The 20736-nt window shown below is 43.1% G+C and overlaps 1 protein-coding gene across 6 annotated transcripts in view; it reads right to left on the reverse strand.

Annotated features, from left to right (window-relative positions):
• Positions 1–20736, reverse strand: part of fwd (phosphatidylinositol 4-kinase beta fwd) — a 161138-nt gene that overhangs the window by 130956 nt on the left and 9446 nt on the right. For 2 of the 6 annotated variants that reach the window (XM_075697206.1, XM_075697205.1), the window contains 2 exons: positions 13773–13827; positions 10675–11170 (listed from right to left, as the gene is read on the reverse strand). In XM_075697206.1, the coding sequence (XP_075553321.1) occupies positions 10675–11157 (483 nt within the window). In that variant the 5' untranslated portion in view covers positions 11158–11170; positions 13773–13827. Of the gene's footprint in view, positions 1–10674; positions 11171–13772; positions 13828–16747; positions 16765–20736 lie in introns of those variants that run through there. The other 4 variants (XM_075697204.1, XM_075697208.1, XM_075697207.1 and 1 more) reach the window with 3 other exon arrangements.

Raw genomic sequence — 20736 nt, forward strand, 5'->3', positions numbered from 1 at the left:
GCACAGCACTGCTGCAGGAATGGCGCACTCACCCTTGTTAATGTTCCAGGTTAGATGCCTTGATTGTTTTTCCGTTCGGAGTAGCAACCGTTGCCTATTCGTGGTGTTGTGCCTCACTGAGCTCCCTAACTTGTGTAAGCATTGTAGCAGCTGTATACACCAGAACACCGTGAATTCAAAGCGCGCCGCCATATTGATGAGCGCCGGTCGCGCCATCTATCCCAAGCGCCGCGAAGTAGCAGGCCTGGGCTGCCACGCCGGGAGATGCGACCGGGCGCTAAAGCGAAACTTGAGCTTTTTAGCTGGGCGGAAGGCGTGTTTCATGTTTTTTCTAACCTGTAATTTTCACTGTCTCGATCCAATCAAACTTCAAGACCTTATGCAAGTCCGCAATAGCCACACTGAGTGCTGTGCAGACTGCAGAAGCGAATACATCGGGTAAGTACGCTATTACATTTGTACAAACCACACGCTATATGCTAGAACACGTGTGAGCTTTTTGGCACGTAACCTGTGAAGGAATTTACAGCACTGTGTTTGTGCCATATATTATTAAAGCACGCAGAACATTGTCCTCTGCTCTTTCAGTTTGGTTTTGCGCTGGTTGTTTTGGCATCCAAACACGACGCAATGATGCCCAGATGACTTCTTGTACTTTGGATCCGCGTGAACGGGCATATTTCCACACTTTGGAGTCCTAGAGCTGGCGCTTGCCATGTCTACTGGTCGCCGGCGAACACACTTTGGCAGCCCAGTACAAAATGGTGCTGGTCGACCGGGCAATCCGGGTGCGAGAGTATGCGTTCGGTTAGTCTGGGTGCGAGGCTAGCGTGTTCTGGTCTATAGCAATGTGTGTTAAAATAACGGCTCTGCTTCAATCTGGCGATGTTGAGACAAATCCAGGACCTTCTATTGAATAAATCTTAACTACTGTTTTAGAAACTGTAACAAGGATTGAAAGCGGACAGGCAGACATGCGCAGTGATCTACATGCGCTTAAGTATTGGCAAGCATCTGTCAACGCAGGCCTGCAACAGTTATCTTCAAGATTACGTGTTCTTGAGGTTGACACGTCATCGCTGAAAAAATACCAAGGCGCATTGCTACTCCGCTCGCCTTAAGCTATTAATTCTATATCTGAGCAAATTAAGACTATTGAATCAAGATACGATGATACGGAAAATCGACTAAGGCGATGTAATCTCTTTTTTGGCATCCCCAATGATTCCAATGAAACGTGGTCAGCGTCAGAAGGCAAAGTCATTGATGTATGTTCAAAGGAACTCGGCATTACAATTGAACCTTCGCAAGTCAACCATGCGCATCGTCTTGGCAAATACCAAGTGGGTAAATGTAGATTGATTATTACTGAATTCACCCTTTACAAGGATAAACAAAGAGTAATTGAAAAATGTTATAAGTTCAAAAATACAAATTTTGCTGTTGGCGAAGACTTTTCATTGCAAACACGAGTAGCCAGAAGAAAGTTAATAGAATTTGCGAAGTCCAAAAATGTGCCGCTTAAGCTAGCCGTCGATAAACTGCGGATAGAGAATACCGTGTTCACTAACTGCGCTGACACTGACAGCATTATTCAATCATCTAGATAGCAGTTTCAAAGGCCGGCAATCTCATCAGATTGTCATCCACCTCACAATCCAAGTGTCCATAATGCTGTAGCGCAGATTTCGATATCTTTCACGAATATGCACAGTTTACTCCCAAAACGTGTTGAAGTTTGCTCGCATCTAGAAACCAGCAATTGTGATATTCTACTACTCACAGAAACATGGCTCCCCTCCGATATCACTGATGACAAAGTCCTACAACCATTGGTTGGCTACAGCATCTATCGTAATGACAGTGACGGAAGAAGGGGCGGCGGGGTATTGATAGCCTTTAAAAAAAAAAAAAAAAACGTTACTGCCTTTCCTTTTGAAATTTCAAGCCCGTTTGAAATAACCTGGGTCTGCGTTCTATCTTCACATTCTAAGAATGTATTTGGAATATGTCAACCACCAGGAAGCACAGAAACGTTCACGTCTTATATGTATGAAAATCTTTGCGAAATTACAATATTTTCAAAAGCTAACATATTCTTATTTGGCGATTTTAATTACCACGAAATTGACTGGGCTAACCGAACGTCCCCCTGCCAACACTCCAACGATTTCGTAGCACTTGCACTAGACTTTTCTCTAGTGCAAATGATTAAGAAACCCACCCATGGCAATAACGTCCTTGACCTCGTTTTCACATCTATCCCTGAAACAGTTGCATCAGTTTCTTTGATGCCTGGTTTTAGTGATCATCTACTCATTAAACTTACAATAGAACTACCCTTATACAAACGCACTATGACACCTAAGCGCATATTTAATTATAAGAACGCCGATTTCACTGCCATCAACATAGGTTTAGAGAATTTCTACAGCTCGTTCATACGTAACTTTGTTTCCCGACCTGTTGAGGAAAGCTGGAAACTCTTTATGAAAACACTAATGCAGCTTACACATGCTCATATTCCGCTGATTTACTTCCGGGTAGATAGTTCAAAACCACAGTATCACAGGATGCTACGGTCATTAAAAAATAAAAAGAAACGCCTGTTCGGAATTGCTAAGCAGCAAGGAACTCCAGTGGCGTGGTTAAAACATAAAGAGTCTGAAAAGGATATTGCTGTAACATTCGTAGTGCTAAGCACAAATTATTTTCACATGACCTCCAATCTATGATACAAAATAACCCTAACATAAGAAGCCAACAAACACTGACACGAAGGACAACATAGGGGAAATTACTTGTGCTTGATAAATGAAAGAAAGAAATGATGAATTAATGGAAATTAAAGTGGATGAAAAAACAACTTGCCACAGGTGGGAACCGAACCCACAACCTTCGCATTTCGCGTGCGATGCTCTACCAATTGAGCTGCCGCGGCGCCGTTTCCCCATCCACTTTCTTCCGTTTCCCCATCCACTTTCTTGGGTATTTATGTGTCCTAGTAGAACCCTAGTAATGTTAGTGAGTGCCACCACTCATACACACATAAATACCCAAGAAAGTGGATGGGGGAACGGCGCCACGGTAGCTCAATTGGTAGAGCATCACACGCGAAATGCAAAGTTTGTGGGCTCAGTTCCCACCTGCGGCAAGTAGTTTTTTCATCCACTTTAATTTTCATTAATTCATCGTTTCTTTCTTTCATATATTAAGCACAAAATTTCCCCTATGTTGTCCTTGGTGTCAGTGTTTGTTGGCTTCTTATGATGTGACTAATAAAAATCGGGCCCCTTGGTTAACCCCCCCATCTTCTCGTTTATTAAAATAATCCAAAGAAATTCTGGGCAGTGATTTCCCCTCGGAAAGACTCTGGCCGAATTTCACTCCATACCGGAGCACCTATCTCAGAAGAATCCTCAGTTGCTTTTAATCATTTCTTTTATCTCGATGTTTACATGCGAGGATTACTCTACCATTCCCGCAATCGCAGACGTAAACTACAGGTATATGGCACCAATAAAGATTGATGCCTCCGCCCCCCCCCCCATCTCACCTCTAATTAAGAAACTAAAGGTCTCTACCTCATCCGGCGTTGATGGTATAAATAATAATCCACATACAGCCCCCATCCTTGCGCATATTTTTGAGCAGTCCTTATCGACAGGGGAACTACCATGTGACTGGAAAATAGGGAAAATCATTCCCATCTTTAAGTCTGGTGATAAAAGCAAGATAAGTAATTACCGACCCATATCATTAGCAAGCATTCCGTGTAAATTACTAGGGCATGTCATAGCATCTAATATTGTGCAGCACTTAGAAGCTAACAATTTCTTCTATCCAAAGCAACACGGTTTTAGGAAAGGACTTTCCTGTGAGACTCAATTAATCGAATTCTCTAACGAGCTATTCACATATGTAGACAATGGTTTCCAGATTGATAGTATCTTTATTGACTTTGCCAAAGCCTTTGATCGTGTTCCCCAGTCTAGATTGACAGCCAAACTATCATCATTACATTTAGACAGCCTTAAAATATCATGGATAAGGAACTTCCTCACATCCGCAAACAGTTTACATTTACTGACAATCATTCAGCCTCCTTGGCCGATGTGTCATCTGGTGTACCTCAAGGTAGCGTGCTGGGTCCGCTATTGTTTCTCATCTACACAAATGAATTGCCATCCAACATAACATCAGCAATCAGATTATTTGCTGACGATTGCATAGTTTATCGCCAAATTAGGACACCCGACGACCATATCGCTCTTCAAAAAGATCTATATAAAATTACAAACTGGTGCATGCTATGGCACATGTCACTAAATTCAGAAAAATGCAAATTGATGACCATTAGCTGAAAGAAAACAAACTCTCCTTACATTTACTCGCTTAATAACAGTGCTGTCACTGTCAACCCCTTGTACAAATATCTCGGTATCCATACTATAACAAACTTATCATGGAAGGCGCATATAAAACATGTTACGGCAAAAGCATCTAGCACACTTAGTTACCTAAAACGAAACCTACGTGAAACCTCTTCAGTTACTCGTGAAATAGCATACAAAACCTTTCTTCGTCCTCAGCTCAAATTCGCTTCTGCCATCTGGCCACTACATCAGGAATATTTAATAAATCCTCTCGAATCTGTTCAAAACCGTGCTGCACGTTCCATCGCGAAAGATTACAGTAGGCATTCTAGCATTACTGCTATAAAGAAATCACTATCACTCCCATCTCTTGAATCTAGAAGGATGATAGTTCTGCTTTGCTTACTGCACAAAATCACTCACAGTGAACACACAACTACATTACCCCTTTGCCGCCATTTCGCACATCTCGCCACTTATATAATGCACACAGTTTCACGAGTGTTTGACCACACAAATGCATTTAACAAATCTGCATTACCTCTGGCAATAGCAGCTTGGAACGATCTTCCAAGCCACATTGTTGAAATTAATAATCTGGATTCATTTAGAGAAACATAAAAAAAAAATTATTCCGCAGTCATGCGCACGTTTCATTTGTACCATATGACTTAACTGTCGTGCTTGTCACTTCTTGCAAGCAGTTTATAGGTATACGTGCGTTTGCAGTTTTTTGCCAGGAGTTCAATGAGCCACACGCGTTTCTGATCGTCCAAAGTGTCGTCGTTTTTCGTTTGCTTGATGTTAAATGGCATCTTTCTTTTTCAATTGTCTGATTTGTTGTTAGCTATCTTCTCCTGTTTTTGCTACATGCTATTTCTCTTACCCCTTCTTGCAATACTCCAGTTGGAGCCTGTGAGGTATGTGTATATATAAATAAATAAATAAATAAATAAATAAATAAATAAACAAATCAGCTCTGCGAAAATCGTGTGTGCATTAAATGCTTTCTAGTTTATCAAACCAAGTTGGACGCCTTTTGGCAGCTGGTTTCCCTCTGACGGTCGTCAAAGCCATAGCACAGTCTCTACTGCAAAAAGTAAAGCTTGGAGCATGAAGGGCAAGGGCAGAGGTCTAACGACCGAAGGTGAGACTGGAGGTTGTGCACAAGGTGTCATACAACCTTAGTTAGGTTGCTAACTGCCACGGTATTCCTCTTTTTTTTTTTTTCTGTGCCCAACAAGCTTTTAAAGCTGTGCCCTAGAGTTTGCTGTGAGAGCAGGTGGGTTTACCGCACAAGGCATGAGAAGCCCTTTAAGTGCTCCAGAGGGGTTGTATATACAATTCCCTTGCACCCTTGTGGGCAGCTGTAGACTGGGCAAACCGAGCATTGCGTGAATGACCGTTTAAGGGAACATGCAAAAAAAGTAAAGAAAAAGGAGGATAAGGGCACACATGTGGAGGCTCATGTTACCATGTGTGGGTGTGACACTCTATTTTCTGAGGCTACCATTCTGGGTAGAAGCGGCAACACCTCTTCTAGACTTTCACTTGAGGCCTTCTTTATCAAGAACAGATAGGCGTATAAGTGAGCCTTCTATCTCATTAAGTGATGCTGAATTTGACTTCTTGTGCAGCTGCCTTTGATGTGCATGCACCTGTTCTTTTTACTTGGTATGCGCATGCGTAACAAGAGGATATATAAGTACAGTTCCATCTTTCCATTAAACAGCTGTGAGTAGCGCTTGTCTTTGTCAACCTCTCATGTCTCTGTGGTTTTTTTATAGCGCTAGGTTACTACACCAACAAAACAGTAGAACCTCGTTGATACGTTCCCGTTACGTACATTTTCCTGGCACCAACGTTTGAAATCGAGAAGAAAAAAAATTTAACCAGTAGAGTTACGCTAATTTTTTACTGCTGGTTCACAAGCTCCTGTGATGTTCCCCAGAATTACATCATAAACAGGTGATTCCATACACCTCGCCAGCGTCTCTCCCATAAAATAAGGTGATGACAATGTGACGCGGGCCTCGGGAAGAACTTGGGTCGTTCCATCAACCATTACCAGAGACCGTTGCTTGCTGGTGGAAGCTTCCTGGGGAACCAGGCTATGGCGTACCATGACGGTATTGCTGCCTGTGTCCCCCAGAACTGAAACTCTGTATCCGTTTAACCCTCCCCCTGTCACAGGCATATTACAGTAAAACCTTGTTAAACCGTACCCGCTTAAACAGTGGTTTCGTTTAAAAAGTAGTAAAGTCAAATCCCCGTCTCAGCAGCCATTTAACATAATGTGTTTTGTATCTGCATAAACCGTACCACCTTATTCTGTACGTATCAGTTAACACATAGTGTTTCCACTTTTTGTCACGCAAACATGGCGGTGCGTCGCCTCCATCAGGTGGCCCGGCAGAACAACAAGCCTCAGAGATCGGAACAAAGGCCGTCAAGTGCCCTGCGCGTTTGTGCATGAAGCCACATCAACATTTCGGCGCCGTGCCAGAGAGCTTTCTTTGTTCTATGAGAGGTGGCATTGTGCGACCAAGGACTCGTGTCATGCCAAAGCTCGAATAAAAAAGACGCCGGGTGCTCAGCATAGAAGAAAAATTAGACATTGTTCGTGCTATCGAACGTGACACGAAGAAGTCAGCGCTGGCACGCGACAGGGATCTGCCGAAGAAGTTGCTCGGCGGTGCTGCTGCAACCGCGAAGAGATGTTGGCTATGAGGTTCAATTTTTTGCCATCGTTGCCTCTGTTGCTGCCGAAGTGTGGACTAGCGACAGTGATGAGGACAACACGGAAAGCGACAGCATGGGCGATCCCGGCCCAACAGGGGTAGAAGCTGCACGTTACGTCAGGCTCATGAATGAAATCGTCGCGACGAGAACAGCACCCAGCAATGAAAAGGCGCCCCATAACTTCTACTTCTGCAGTGCTAACTGAACGAGGAATCTGCCATGCGAGTGTTTACCAAGAAGAGGGGGCTGGCTGAAAAGCTGGCTCGCAGCTTCAGTAAGTTTGAGGCCGCTGTCATCGCTGCTAGGCAGCCTTGGCATCAAACGAAAATAACACTTTTGTCGCGCGAAGTTAATAAATACTGCACGTTTAGTACATACTTTTTCCGAGCTCTGGCCAACTACGGTTTAATGAGGTTTCACTGTACTAGGGTGATTATCTTGCTTGTATCTGTCATGGATTGTGTTGACCAGATCTTTGTTTCGTCTCCTGGCATCCCTCCGGCTGGCACATGTTCGACCTCGGCTATTACAGGCATAGGTTTGGATTTCGGTGAGGCGTTATCTACAAAACAAGACGTTTGATCCTGCCTCGACCCTTTCTCTAGACGCTGTTTGGCTTCTGGACTGAATCGACGGCATTTGGGGCAAAATGTTTTTGTTTTAGCCCGACACTTTGGAGCCATATATCCTGCCTTACCATATAAAAAGCATCTCGAAGTTGTATCCCCACCATCCCGGCCAATTTTCCAACTTGAAGTGATACAAGTTTCTTTGTTGCTGGGCATCCATAAATGTATCAGCTGCTTTTGCAGCAGCACACAAGGTACAGCTATTCTGCTGACGGAGAAACGTCACAAGTTTTTTATTGCAATTAGCTAGGAATTGTTCCATCATGACCAACTCTGCCAGGTCCTGGAATGTTTAAGGGGCCTTTATAGTTCTATCCACCTATCGAAGTAGCCTCTAATGCTATCTACATGCTGCCTAGCAGTCTCTCCGTTCTGAGGCTTGCAGGTGCGAAAACGTTCGCAATAACTTTCTGCCGTGAAGCAAAAATGTTGCAGCAAAGCTATTTAAACTTTGTCAGACTTTAAACAGTCTTGCGGAGACAGTCTCCCATACACCTTCAATGCTTCTCCCGTGAGGCACATGCTCAGTGCAATGACCCACTGCGATTTGTCCCAGCCTTGGCTGGTGGTGACGCGCTCAAATCTTTGGAGGTAACTATCCAAACCATCTCGGGTGTCCTCAAACTGCAGGAGAAACATGCGCGGATTTATCGTTTGTGAATGAACCGCTTGTGCAGTTTCAGGGGATTTTCCCACCTGTGGTCTGTCCCCTTGGGCTGCGTCCATTTCGGCGAGCTTAATGCGTAGCTGAAGGCTGCGTTCCTCCGCTTCTGCTCGAGCTCGTTCAGATGTCACGCGCTCCACTGCCCTCTCATCGTGATTGATGCTTTTCTGCATCCATTCCCCACTCTCTCAGTTCCGCCCCGATAAGCTTAAGCGTTCCCCAAGTTCCATTAATGTATATAATCCCTCATCTGGATTAGGTGCTTGTCCGACAGAGAATAGCTTTGTTCTGTTGCAGACGCCAATGTGTCACGGTGTAGATCTTTTCACCCTACTAGGTTCTTTAACGTGGTCAATACAGACCGATTTAGGAAATACAAAGCGTAGGCTTCCTGTCGCACACACACAAACAATGCTTTATATGAACTTGACGACATATAACTGCTGACAAAGGTTAATATGGATCACAAAGTATGGAGTCTCTAAACAGTCTGCAGACTACAGAATCGAACGATTAAAGTTCATGCATAACCATATTGTTTGGTGTGGGGCGTCAGACAAGCCTACAGCTGTAATGGTGCAGACAAGTGGTCTGCTGCCGAGGTACCCCAGCTGGAGTCGGGAGGCGAGACAACGTGGCGCAACGGGGCAGGAACATAAGCCAGGAGTGAAGGTCGCAAGCACAGAAGCTGTGGTTGGTGTTCCGCTGGGCAGCTCGCAGACAAACGCCAGTTTCAGACGTTGAGCTGTAGGCTCAGGAACATCAGACATAGGCAGGAGCCCAGACCCATGGGCCAATGGCCACTGCTTCTTCCGCCGTGGGTCTTCTTCGCTCCGATTCCTCTATCACCAATCATCATCGTTGTCGTCTTCACCTTTCAATGCAGCATGTGCACCTCATGACAACAGTCCAGCCTCCTGTTGGCGCAGAGCTTAACCAGTCAAAGAGCTAATATTGCTTTAACCAAGTGTAAAACATTTTAAACATTTACAAAAACAATGTGTTAATGGTTACACTCCTGCGAATAATTTACACCAGCAGCAAAGAAGAATACATTTTGTTATTGCTACGGTATTTGGTTGGGCTCTGTGCCACCGGGTGGCTGTACCGTGCAGACCATTCACATTTGCGCTTCTGCTCATCCCGTGAAACGGCACAGTCAAACGACCAGGCCCTGTCCCTTTGCGCTTGTGTTTACCCGAACACTGAACTCGCGAAACACTATTGTGGTAGTAATCCTCCGGTGTAAAGTAACAGCCACAAGTGCGCAAATCCTGACGCCGATCGGATAGCAACAGTCAGATGCGCTGCAGCCACTCCGCTCGTCTGCTGCCTTGCAGAGGGACAAGGGCGTCGCAGCTTGACATATTGCCAGTCGCTACATTTGTAGCCCAGAACACAACAAAGGCAAATCATGGTGCTCGCGAAAAGCCTGAGACCAACAATGAGTGCGGAGCTCTCGCCAACACGGAGCACGTTGTAACACAAGCAGACGACAGTTGCTGTGTGTCGGACGTGATCAAATGTACTGAGAAATTGTTCTTGTTCATTCTCTTTCTGTTAGTTTCTTTTTATAGAAACAAATTCACCAACATGCCAACTATTACGAACAACATTTGCTCACCATAAAGTTGGAAAAATTATCAATGACGCGCCCTGGACAGCCAATCGGGTAGCTCGCCCTACTAAAGTCTTTAGGGCAATTTTTATGTCAAATGATTACGCGTGGCTTAAAATTAAGCGGAGTGATGGGCTTCAATTGGCAGCGATGTACATTTTTAAAACCTCATAATAAATTATGTTTTATGCGGAGCACTTGGATTTATCAATTAGTGATCAGAAGGACCTACTCTAACGACTTAATATGTTTACACAATATCATCAAAATCATTTCAGGGTCCCTTTAAGAACACAAATGATCTTGTATGCCAAATAACATTTAAAAATTAAATTCTGGAGTTTTATGTGCCAAAACCACGATGTGATTATGACTCGCACCGTAGTGGGAGACTCCGGGTTACTTTTGACCAGCTAGGGTTCTTTAACATGCACACAATGCATGGTACACGGGTGTTTTTGCATTTCGTCCCCATCTAAATGCAGCTGCCACGGCCACGATTTGATCCCGTGACCTCGGGCTTACCAGCACCACACCAGAGCCACTACAACACCACAGTGGGTCAAATAACACTTCTATGGCATTGTTGGAATATAAGGCCACAGTTTTCTGGTCAGAAACAAATGAGTGAACTTTTATACTTGCCTCTTGCACTGGTGAGTGGACCTCGTCAATGACCCCTTGAACTGGTGGCCGCAAAGTCAACTGGCAGGGCGGCACTGGCGCCACTGTGCCAGTGGCTGCATCCACATTTACGCGAGAAGTCCGGTCACCATCATCCGAGTTGAAGATGCCACTGTCATCCGATGCCAAACTGCGGCGGTCTGCCGTGTCACCACCACTGTGGTGTACAGGGCTCAGCACACGCATGGCCGAGTCCAGGCTCAGATTGCGCTGGTGCTGTTGATGGTGAGGCCTCCGTGGCATGTGGTTACTGGACGCAGATGAAGGCGGCGTGACTGCATGAGCTATGCCAGGCAAGGGCCCAACGTGACCTCGCAAGTCCAGGCTTGAGTGGCGTGCATGATGCAGCATCGCACTTGATGACAAGGCAGGCTTGGAGTGCACCAGGACAGGAGATGGAATCGGGCACGAGGCACAACATGTGACCACCTCTTCACTTTCCATGCTTTCCACTCATCTGCAGGTCACACCGATGGATGGAAGCCCAACACGTATTAGTCTTGATACTCAAGTGCACAACTAGCACAGTGTTAGTAGCAGCTTGTAAGAGCTTGTAGCAGTATGATGGAAATTATTAGTAGTGACTCTTGCAGTAAATCTGTGTAATTCACAGCTAAATTCTGAGGTTAAACCGTGCTGCATTTTAAAGGCTGTTGCCAACAGCCCTACGTCTGTACTGTGCGATAAACTGGGTCCACGGTTCAGGTGACTAAATTTTGCAGGCAACAAAGCAGCACCGGGATAATGTAATATTTCAATTCTTTTCCTTTGCACTTCATCAATGGTCCAAGTGGTGCTCAGCCTATGTTACCACGAGCAGGTCATGAGCAGTGGATACAGGAATAGAATTGGGTGAAGAAATCCCTCACGTTAATACCAGCCTAGTCTAACAGGGAGGATAAGCTATGCACACTGTCTTGAGAGGCACACTACCGATCCTTTCTTCGGCTTCTTCATGCAAGATCCAGAATTGTAAAGATTATGGCTCATGGAACATACTGAAACCACTACATTTTCATGTCTATGCACAAGTACCATATTTCCTAAACACTATTGCATTCCGACATTGCCTTTGAACTATGATTGGCAGAACAGGGATTTCTGTACAGCTACACAATTTCTCATGTCTGCAATGAAATAAAATCTTGCGTAATGACCATTTAGCAGGACTGCACCACTTGTTTGAAACATTCAATGTCAGTGGCTGCAGGCGACTGCAGCATTATATTCCTCTTTGGCAAGGCACAGAAATGGGATAAAATACTGTACCATAGGGAGAGCTGTCTACAATAGCAGAACATAATCCACCAATAAAATTGGCACAAGCAGTCATTTTATAAACATGTTGCACATATCACGTCTGCACACCATATGCAATGGCACTTACCCCAATAGCAAAAGTCAATATTCTCTGCGGCAAAGGTATGCAGGACACGCAGACATGAAAGGCCAACAGCCCTCAACATCTGTGGGGGGGATATGTTGCCATATCTTCTCCCTATCCCATCATAAGATCACCATGCCATCATACTTTTCTATGCAGGAGGGAGCCCTCTTCTAGCCCTTGCTTTGCTTCAGCAAACTCCATCCCATGCCTAGTTTCACTGCACCCTCAACTGCTCCTCCTTGGCACCAGTCAATCTTAAGAACACCATTTATAATTCATGCTGCAAACTTTTATGTTGCAACTGTCTTCAAAAATTATATTCTTCAGTTCCTTTCTTTTTAATAGCCCTATGCACCCCTCCACATATTGCAAAACGAAAATGTTTGTTTTTCCATCTTAGTAAACTTGACTGCTTTACGCGAGTCACATGGTCAGATTGTTGTTTATTTTGCGCAACAATACGACAGTATTTTAAAAACCGCAGTATTACAATATAAGTTAGCTTTAAGCTCTGACAAGGGACGCACAACCAGATGTATTTGTTCACAGATATTGTGCATGGTACAGATGCTGCCACAGCAACGATTAGCTTTCTTCCACTATGCATTGTCCACCATGCAGCTTTAGCTTTACATTTAGAATAACTCTTGTGTTATTAGCATCTTTGTGGCACAGTTTAGAATACAAAATCAGCCCATGTGACGGTTAGTAGGCAACAGGTGCAAGGCTAACGAAGAAACATTTATAAAACTCAGAAGATGCAGTCAGTGTCTCGTGACATACACAATGAGAAAAAAGAACCAGGAGAGCATTTCATCCCTCTAGCATTGTGACTTCTCATGTATATAGTAACTTAAATCTTTATTCGTGTTTTCCTTAAAGGGTAAATTTCTTCATTCTTGTGTTACACCAACATGATTAGCTTCACTCAATTAAGAATTCTTGAAACTTTCCTGGCTAATTTGTTACATATCAAGGCCCAGCAATGAACTAGATTATTGAAATCCACCAATAATATTTTGTATTATGACCTGTTATGTCAAAACGTAGGCTTAGGAAAAGCTAATTTTTGCATGTGTTAAGTTTTTCAAAGATAACTAAACAGACATTCTTTTATTCATTTCACAGCTGGGAGCTAGCCCCACATGAATGCCAAGGCTAGGATACAGGGAATCATTTGTGCTTTATGACTGTTGTTGTGACAGGCTTTTTAAAGGAAAGCATTCAGTTTTAAAAATATATTTTTTTAAACCTTAAGAATGCCGATAAAATTAAAATTATATTTCCCAGAACAGACACCAGTAATGAAACTTTTATGTCTTAAAACGAAGCTCTTTCTCTGCACTGTCCCAATGCCTTTATGGTGTGCTCCATCTCCCATAGCATGGTCCGTGGCCTCTCACGTTTCTTTTGTCATCTTCCACGCAGCCTGTAGCTTAAAATAGAGATGAAGGAAGCCAATGAGATTTGGCAGCACCATATGATGAGTTTCCCGGCCTTGGCAGGCTTGATCTTCATTCCGCCATGCAGCTCTGTGCATCATCTGCTGACTCTTTAATGCAAGCAAGCTAGCTCTAGCTACAAACTAAGCACACACACCCATAAGCAGAAATCATTGGTAATGCATGCAGTGCACGTGCAATCCAAGAAAGCATTGCAAAAGCACACTTGCAGATTTTGGATGTGTAGCACCTTTATATCCGAACTCGCAACACATTTGGCAGAGACTGAAAATGTATGAAAAAGAATAAAAGAGCGAGAGCTCTAGCAAAGCACGACTAGCTTGCTAAATAATCATACCCTTTAGCATGCCATAAAGGGTAACGCTTTCTACTGTCATGTTACAAGAGAGTTAAACTTGCAACGCACAAAAAGAAAAAAGAAGAATCCTGAATTAGGCATTCTGAAACAAAAACAACACAAAGCAGTAACCCCATAACATATATACGACCAACACGCCTTTATGAGCATTTAACTGTGTCAACAATTGTTGTAATGCGAAAATATGAAGTTCTGGGCAGAAGTGAGAAAGCAATGTTTGAGGTGCAACATGCAACCCAGACAACACCAAATGTCCTAAGGACGTCCGAAGCTGGTACTGAAGTCCCAAGTCCAAAAAAGGAAGTAATATGGATGTCCCATGGACTTAAGCGAACGGATGTCCAATAAACGTCCCAGAATAGTACATAAATGGGCACTTGTGTGCAATATATATATATATATATATATATATATATATATATATATATATATAGTCACATTAATACATATGCTTATTTCACGAGTATTTTATGTGCCATCCCAGTACACGTACGCGCTCAAATTAAACTTGCGTAACCCTGCACACATAATATGCATTAGGGAGGCAAGAACACACAATGTCGCTTATTTACTGTAATTTTGCATACGAATTCTGCCGTTCGCGCGTTAATTAGCAAGCGCAATACGTACGTACGTGAACAATATCGCGCGATAGACTGCTTTGGTCGTTAGTCCCATATTTATGTATGCATCAACCTTGCACACTAAACCAGCTCAACTCCGATGGCGCACGAATGTAGGAAGGAAGGAAAAAGTAGAGAAGGAAAGGCAGGGAGGTTAACCAGTTTAGCGTAACCGGTTTGCTACCCTACACATGGGAGAGGGATGGGTGCGATGAAAGATGGGGAAGGGGGAGAGAGAGAGAGAGAGCATGTAGTTCAAGGTAAACATTATTGGGGATTGAAACTATCCGTGCAACAGACCTACCTACATACTTCCTACTTGCCAAATTCTCGGAGAAGCAGCGAGCAGTTTCGGTTTGAGTTCTTTTTGAATTTATTTTTTACTCCATAACTAATTCCAAATAAGCAGGGAAAACCCAATAAAACAAAAGCTTTATTATTAGTATTTAAAATACTGAATAGCTTCTTTTTACTTTTATATGGCATGGCGGCTATGGCTGCTCTGTTGCCATGGTTTCGCATTTTCTCCCGTGGGCTCCGTGTTCACATAGGTCCTACATAGTTTCGGGGTTTCGCGTGCTTTCTCAAATAGTTTTTATAGTTGGGCTCGTGGAGCAAGCCTGCGTTTAAATCGAAGGTAAGTGTTGTCATTTGCTAACTGTTTCTGATCAGTCTGGCCTGCGGACATACGTGTGATGGCCTTGTTTTTCACCTTTAGAGCTTACGGTTGGCGGGAAGCGCACCATGGAAAACGAATACGAAAGTAAGTTATCGTCGCATTTTTCATTCCTCCATGTTCGTAGCGTTAGTCTGCCGCTTTTAAAGTGCAGTCCAGTGCTATACTCTGAATGAAGGGTGTCTACCAAGTTGACATTTTCAAATTCCCTGAGTTTTCCAGGTTTTCCCTGAGTGCCTTTGCCAAATTCCCTGAGCGACACAGAACTTTGTCTTATGTCAAGAGACGGGCTGACACCATGTCACCTGATGGTGTCACTCTCTAGTAAGCATGCTACAAAATAAATAAAACGACTTAATCCAGCTTGAATAGTTAGGGGTAGTGTTTATTTTATTCAAAAAGAAAACAGACGGGAGGAGTTAGTAAAATGCACAGCGAAAAAAAGATATATTGGAAGAAATGTGTAAATCTCATAGTGAGACATTCTCAAATACAAATAAAAACGAGATGCATACAGAAGCAAATATTTTCGAAGATTAGCTGTTTGCTGGAGACTCCATATACAAGGCAAGTCAAGGTGGGAGAATGCCTCTGAATTTTATAGTGACCCATCGTAAATATATGGTAACTTATATTCATAAATTGTAAAGTGAGTCGTACTACGTTTCTTCAATAAATATATTGAATCATCCGCTCAAATTACTTGTAAAGGTTAATTATTGGGCCCAAGCATTACAAAAACGGAAGAAATAATCTTTTGCGATTACTACCGAAACCCCCCACTTCGCTTTTACGAAGGCATTACCCTCTTGGAAGAAACGTCAAAGAGGGCAATGCCTTCGTGAAAGCGGTCGTTTGAAGGGATACATTTCACTGAGAAGTGGAATGGGTGTACTTTAAGAAAGCAGAATGTGCAATTTACTGAAAGCCTAATGTTCAGTGTCTATTCCTTGTAACCACCTCACAGAAGGGCAAAAATAAGTTGCGTTCGCAAATGTTATGCCGTGACCGAAGGGGAAATTATGAGATTCGCAGTTTGTTTCTCCGGTGTTCTTGGTGAGCTAAACAAGGCATCTTGTTTATTTCTAGGGGAAATTAGGGGCATGGTATGGATAAGGTGTAGGTAATGCTCCAAATGAGTGGGTTAAATGCACATCTCCAAGTAGAATAGGTATGCAAGTGGTCCATAGCCTTATTAGTTTGTTTTACGAGCGGTGTAAGACTTACACTGCTGCGCTTGCATGATTACAATAACAACTGAGATAAAATTGTGCGAACATAAGAGGAGAAATACGCTAAGTTTATGTGCGATGGTAAATGCATGTTGATCAAATACAACATCAAAAAATTGTGAACAAGTGTTCGAAATTATCACGCTACTGTTATTGTCCCAAGAGAGTTTAAGATACTTTATACTTTGAAGGAATAGGCAGCATTTCAAGTGGAATGTGTTGCATAGTTTTAATATTTCTGGGTTATTGAGAAGCGTTACGAATAATCATTGAACCCTCATTCTTTTGTACTTACTTTGTCATACATGATATATTAGTTTCGGCTGGTATCCTCACTGAACTAAAGAAGGCAGCTTCGTTAGGTTTGGTGACTGTAAGGACAAATTAAAGGGTGATGTGGAGATGAAGTTCCAAATAGATGACTTTCGTAATAAATTACGTATGCAAGCCCTCCAGTGTGTTTGAGCATGCCTAACGAGACGGGAAGAATTGAGCCCGCTGCTCTGACAGCACATAAAAGCCGCCAAGACCAAATTTAGCGGAAATTGGTGGTGCCCAATGGAAACTTCCAGTGCGAAGTGGTTGGATCAAATACAGCTTTTGTAAAAATTTTCTTATTCAAGCATTAGAGTGTGTGATATGGCCGCTATCAACTATGCTTCCTGGTGTCCCGACATAGCTGTAGTTTACAACAGGCTCATATTTTGTGGAAAGTGGAGGTGGGCCATTGTAACTGTAATGTGTGACAAAATTTTTATGTTCCTGGTTTGGTAAAAAGCGCAAATAATAATGAGCCATCATTTTTCTTTCCTTATTTTCATGTGATAACACCTTCCGTCCTTGTTTCAGCGATGTCCTCCATGAACTAAACAATACATTTTGTTTATATTTGGCGAAAATAAAGGGTGCATTATCACCAATATGAAGGCAAACTTCGAAGATAGAGAACTAATTATGATATTTTTAGTATATTACGCATGTAAGCTATTTGGAGCTTTATGAATGCGTTTTGCTAACAAAGAACTTATCCCATTGCCCTGGAATAACTGTGAACTCAACAGATATCAAATCTAGTGGAAATTGAGTATGTGGAAAGGGTGGGGAGGGCATTATAAAGCACTAAAGCATTGCATACCCCCTTCAGCAGTTGTAGTGGTGGTTTTTAACAGGTTCGCTGGATGTCCATTGTCGCAGGGCCGAGATGGCGAGTCCACTTTTTTTAATGTGTGAATATTGCAAGCAATTTATGTTGATTGTATGTCACCTATAACCTCGACAGTACTATTACCTAAACTAGCCATACATTTATCTTGTAGACTTAAACAGCAAGTAAAATTCTTTGTTGAATAATTTAAATTCTCTGCAGCAAATGTGCCTTTTTATGTACGCTGTACTGCTGCTACTGGGCGCGATCCTAGACCACTGTGGGTGCACTCATTGCCTTTTGCCCCTGTATCATCTTGAATTGTTATATAGTTGCAAGAGATAAATGCAAATACAGCTCATTTTTCGGGCCACCATGGTTCACCATGTGTGAGGTCCCTGTCGGTTAAATAAACATGAATGGTTAAAACAGAAGCGGAATAAACGGTTATAAAACAGAAACATTTTAGGCTATTTCACTTATTGTAATAGTAATTGGCAAAATATATGTACACACACACGCACACGCACACACACACAGAGAGAGAGAACGAAAGGTCAGACCATCTGTGGTTTGCCCCCCCCCCCCCCCGCGCACACACGCACACACACACACACACACACTAGAAATAGTTGGTACACCACTGCATGTCTTTTACTGTCGCAGAACATCAGAAAAAGCTCTGAGGGCCTACCAGTACACTTATTAGGCACATCGGTGCTCATCCTGTGACAAAAGGCAGCGGGTGCACGCGTGTCCCGTGACAATTGCCCCTTCCCACGCTTGTTGAGCTTCGCCTCAATAATTTGCGCCCGCTTCACCGCGTAATAATACTGCTGTAGTGAGGCGAAGCTGACTTTCGGCAACCGGCATTATGCAACGCATCGTGTTTTCCGAGCTTCGAAGCCAATCGCGAGGACCACAAAGGCAGAGTCGGTTGCCATTGCTTATAGCGGCGAATTATTTTAATGAAAAACACGGCACAGAATGGCAAGAAGCTTAAGAGGAAGCTTTAGCTCAAGTGCTCCTATCTAAATACACGTAAAAGAAGAATTCGTTTTTCTCGGCAACCACTGCACCAAATTTGACGAGGTTTGTTGCATTTAAAAGACAAACTTAAAATCTAGTGACTGTTGGTTTCGAATTTTTGAGTTAGATTGTCAATTTTTTATTAAAAATTGGCAAAAATCGAAAATTTTCGAAAACGAAACTATCAAGTTTACAACTCTGTAACTTAACCACTAAAGATGATAATACAATTCTGTGAATTGCATCTAATAGTACATCTAAAGCGGACAAAATTGATATGTTACACATGAATATAACAAAAATTTAATAATAGAGAAATACAACTTTTGCAAAACCGTTGTAACCAACGTAACAAATTCACATAAGATGTAAAATGACATATTGAATTTGTCCGCTTTGAATGATCTAATGGATGCCGTTTACAGAACCGCGATATCGGTTCTTGATGCAGAGCTATGAATTTATAAACTTCGTGCTTCTATTTATTTCAAACGGTCAAATATTTGAAAATCGTTTTAAGAAAATTCAAGCCCTAAATCGAAATTCCGCTTTCAACAGTCACTAGAATTTAACTTTCTCTTTCAAATGCGACAGATTTCATCAAAATCGGTCCAGGGGTTATCTCATAAAAACGTTTTTGCGTTTTACATGTATTTGAATAGGCCGCGTCGGAGTTTGGCCCGAGCTAAAGCTTCCTCTTAATAGCGAACGCAGAAGCAGCTAGGCCTAGCGTTGCTGCGGTGGTGGCTACGGCTGCCAGCGGATCTGTGTGCGAGAGCGTTCGAGCAGCGACGAGGTAATCAAAACGGTGGCGGTGGTTTTATTAATGCCGTTTCGGACCTGCCATGATGGCAAAAAGTCCGGAAAATCGGATGGCGAAGGGTTCTTGCATCAGAAATTTCAGACATTATATATAGGCTCTATGGGGCCTAGGTTTCTTTTTCTTTCTTTTTTTTTTTTTTGTTGCTATGGGGTACATGGTGGTGCCGCGAAGCCGTCCAAATTATCGGGAGTCCGGAAAGTCGGCCGGTGACTAAACACTGGTAACTCCTCCTACTCGAGCCAGCTTTACCACGATTTTCTTTCCCTTTCAATAAAATTACTGCTAATTTTCCCTGATAGAAGCACAAATTCCCCCGAGTTTTCCCTGAGTTTTTCCAGACTATTGAAAATCCCTGAGAATTCTCGGTTTTCCCAGTTGGTAGACACCCTGGAATGTCACTCGTGTAAACAACATGCACACATCAGTTTACTGGCGATTGAGAATCTGAACGATGAATACAAGCGAGCAGTAACGTCAGCATGGCTTCCATGTGTTGAGCGACTGCCTACCGTCGCGTCAACCAAGCCGTGCAGGCCGATGTGCGCGCAATACTGGCAGCTGCTGGCGAACATATTAACGCAAGGAATCTTCCTGGTGTCGCTGCCACCTCCTTTCAGCCAGTGGAAGTTTGCGAACCACCTCCAAACCTTTCGCTCAGCCAAGTTGCGAGGGGCAGCATTTGTGGCGGTGCACAGGAATTTTGCAATGTGGATCAGTCTGGTGACAGCATACCTAGCAATCACACCTTTCCTGTGGATTAAAACATGTTGGTGGGCTAGTTGGTTAGAATCCATGGTGGAGTGGTATAAGCACGACTGTACGAGGACGTAGAAAGAAACAGACACACAGACACAGCACTTCACTTTCAACTATAGATGTTAGTTTTGCACGCATCGATAAATATATACCGTACGAGCGGAAACAAACGTAACAGCAAAAAAAGAACATTCAGTGGTGAATTTCGATAAACCGTACACGTGTGCAAGGCACGGGGAAAATATGTACTGTAGTGGTCACAAAGATGAACCGAGGAGTCATATCTCCTTTTCAGATAGCGATACCAAAGGCTTGCTTATGCACTTTTCCTCTAATTTTGCAATCTCGTAGGCCTCCACAAACTCCCTCGTCATCCTGCTATGAGCCCTATACAGCATGGAAGTACTTTCAAACATGGGCTTGCAGGAATAATCTCGGCAGTGAATACCCAAATGACCTGAGATTACCCTAGTGACGTTATATCGATGCTCTTTTAATTTCCAATGATGCATTGATGCATGAAAGTGGTATG

Source organism: Dermacentor variabilis, chromosome 6, assembly GCF_050947875.1.
Source record: "Dermacentor variabilis isolate Ectoservices chromosome 6, ASM5094787v1, whole genome shotgun sequence".
Classification (NCBI taxonomy): Eukaryota; Metazoa; Arthropoda; class Arachnida; order Ixodida; family Ixodidae; genus Dermacentor; species Dermacentor variabilis.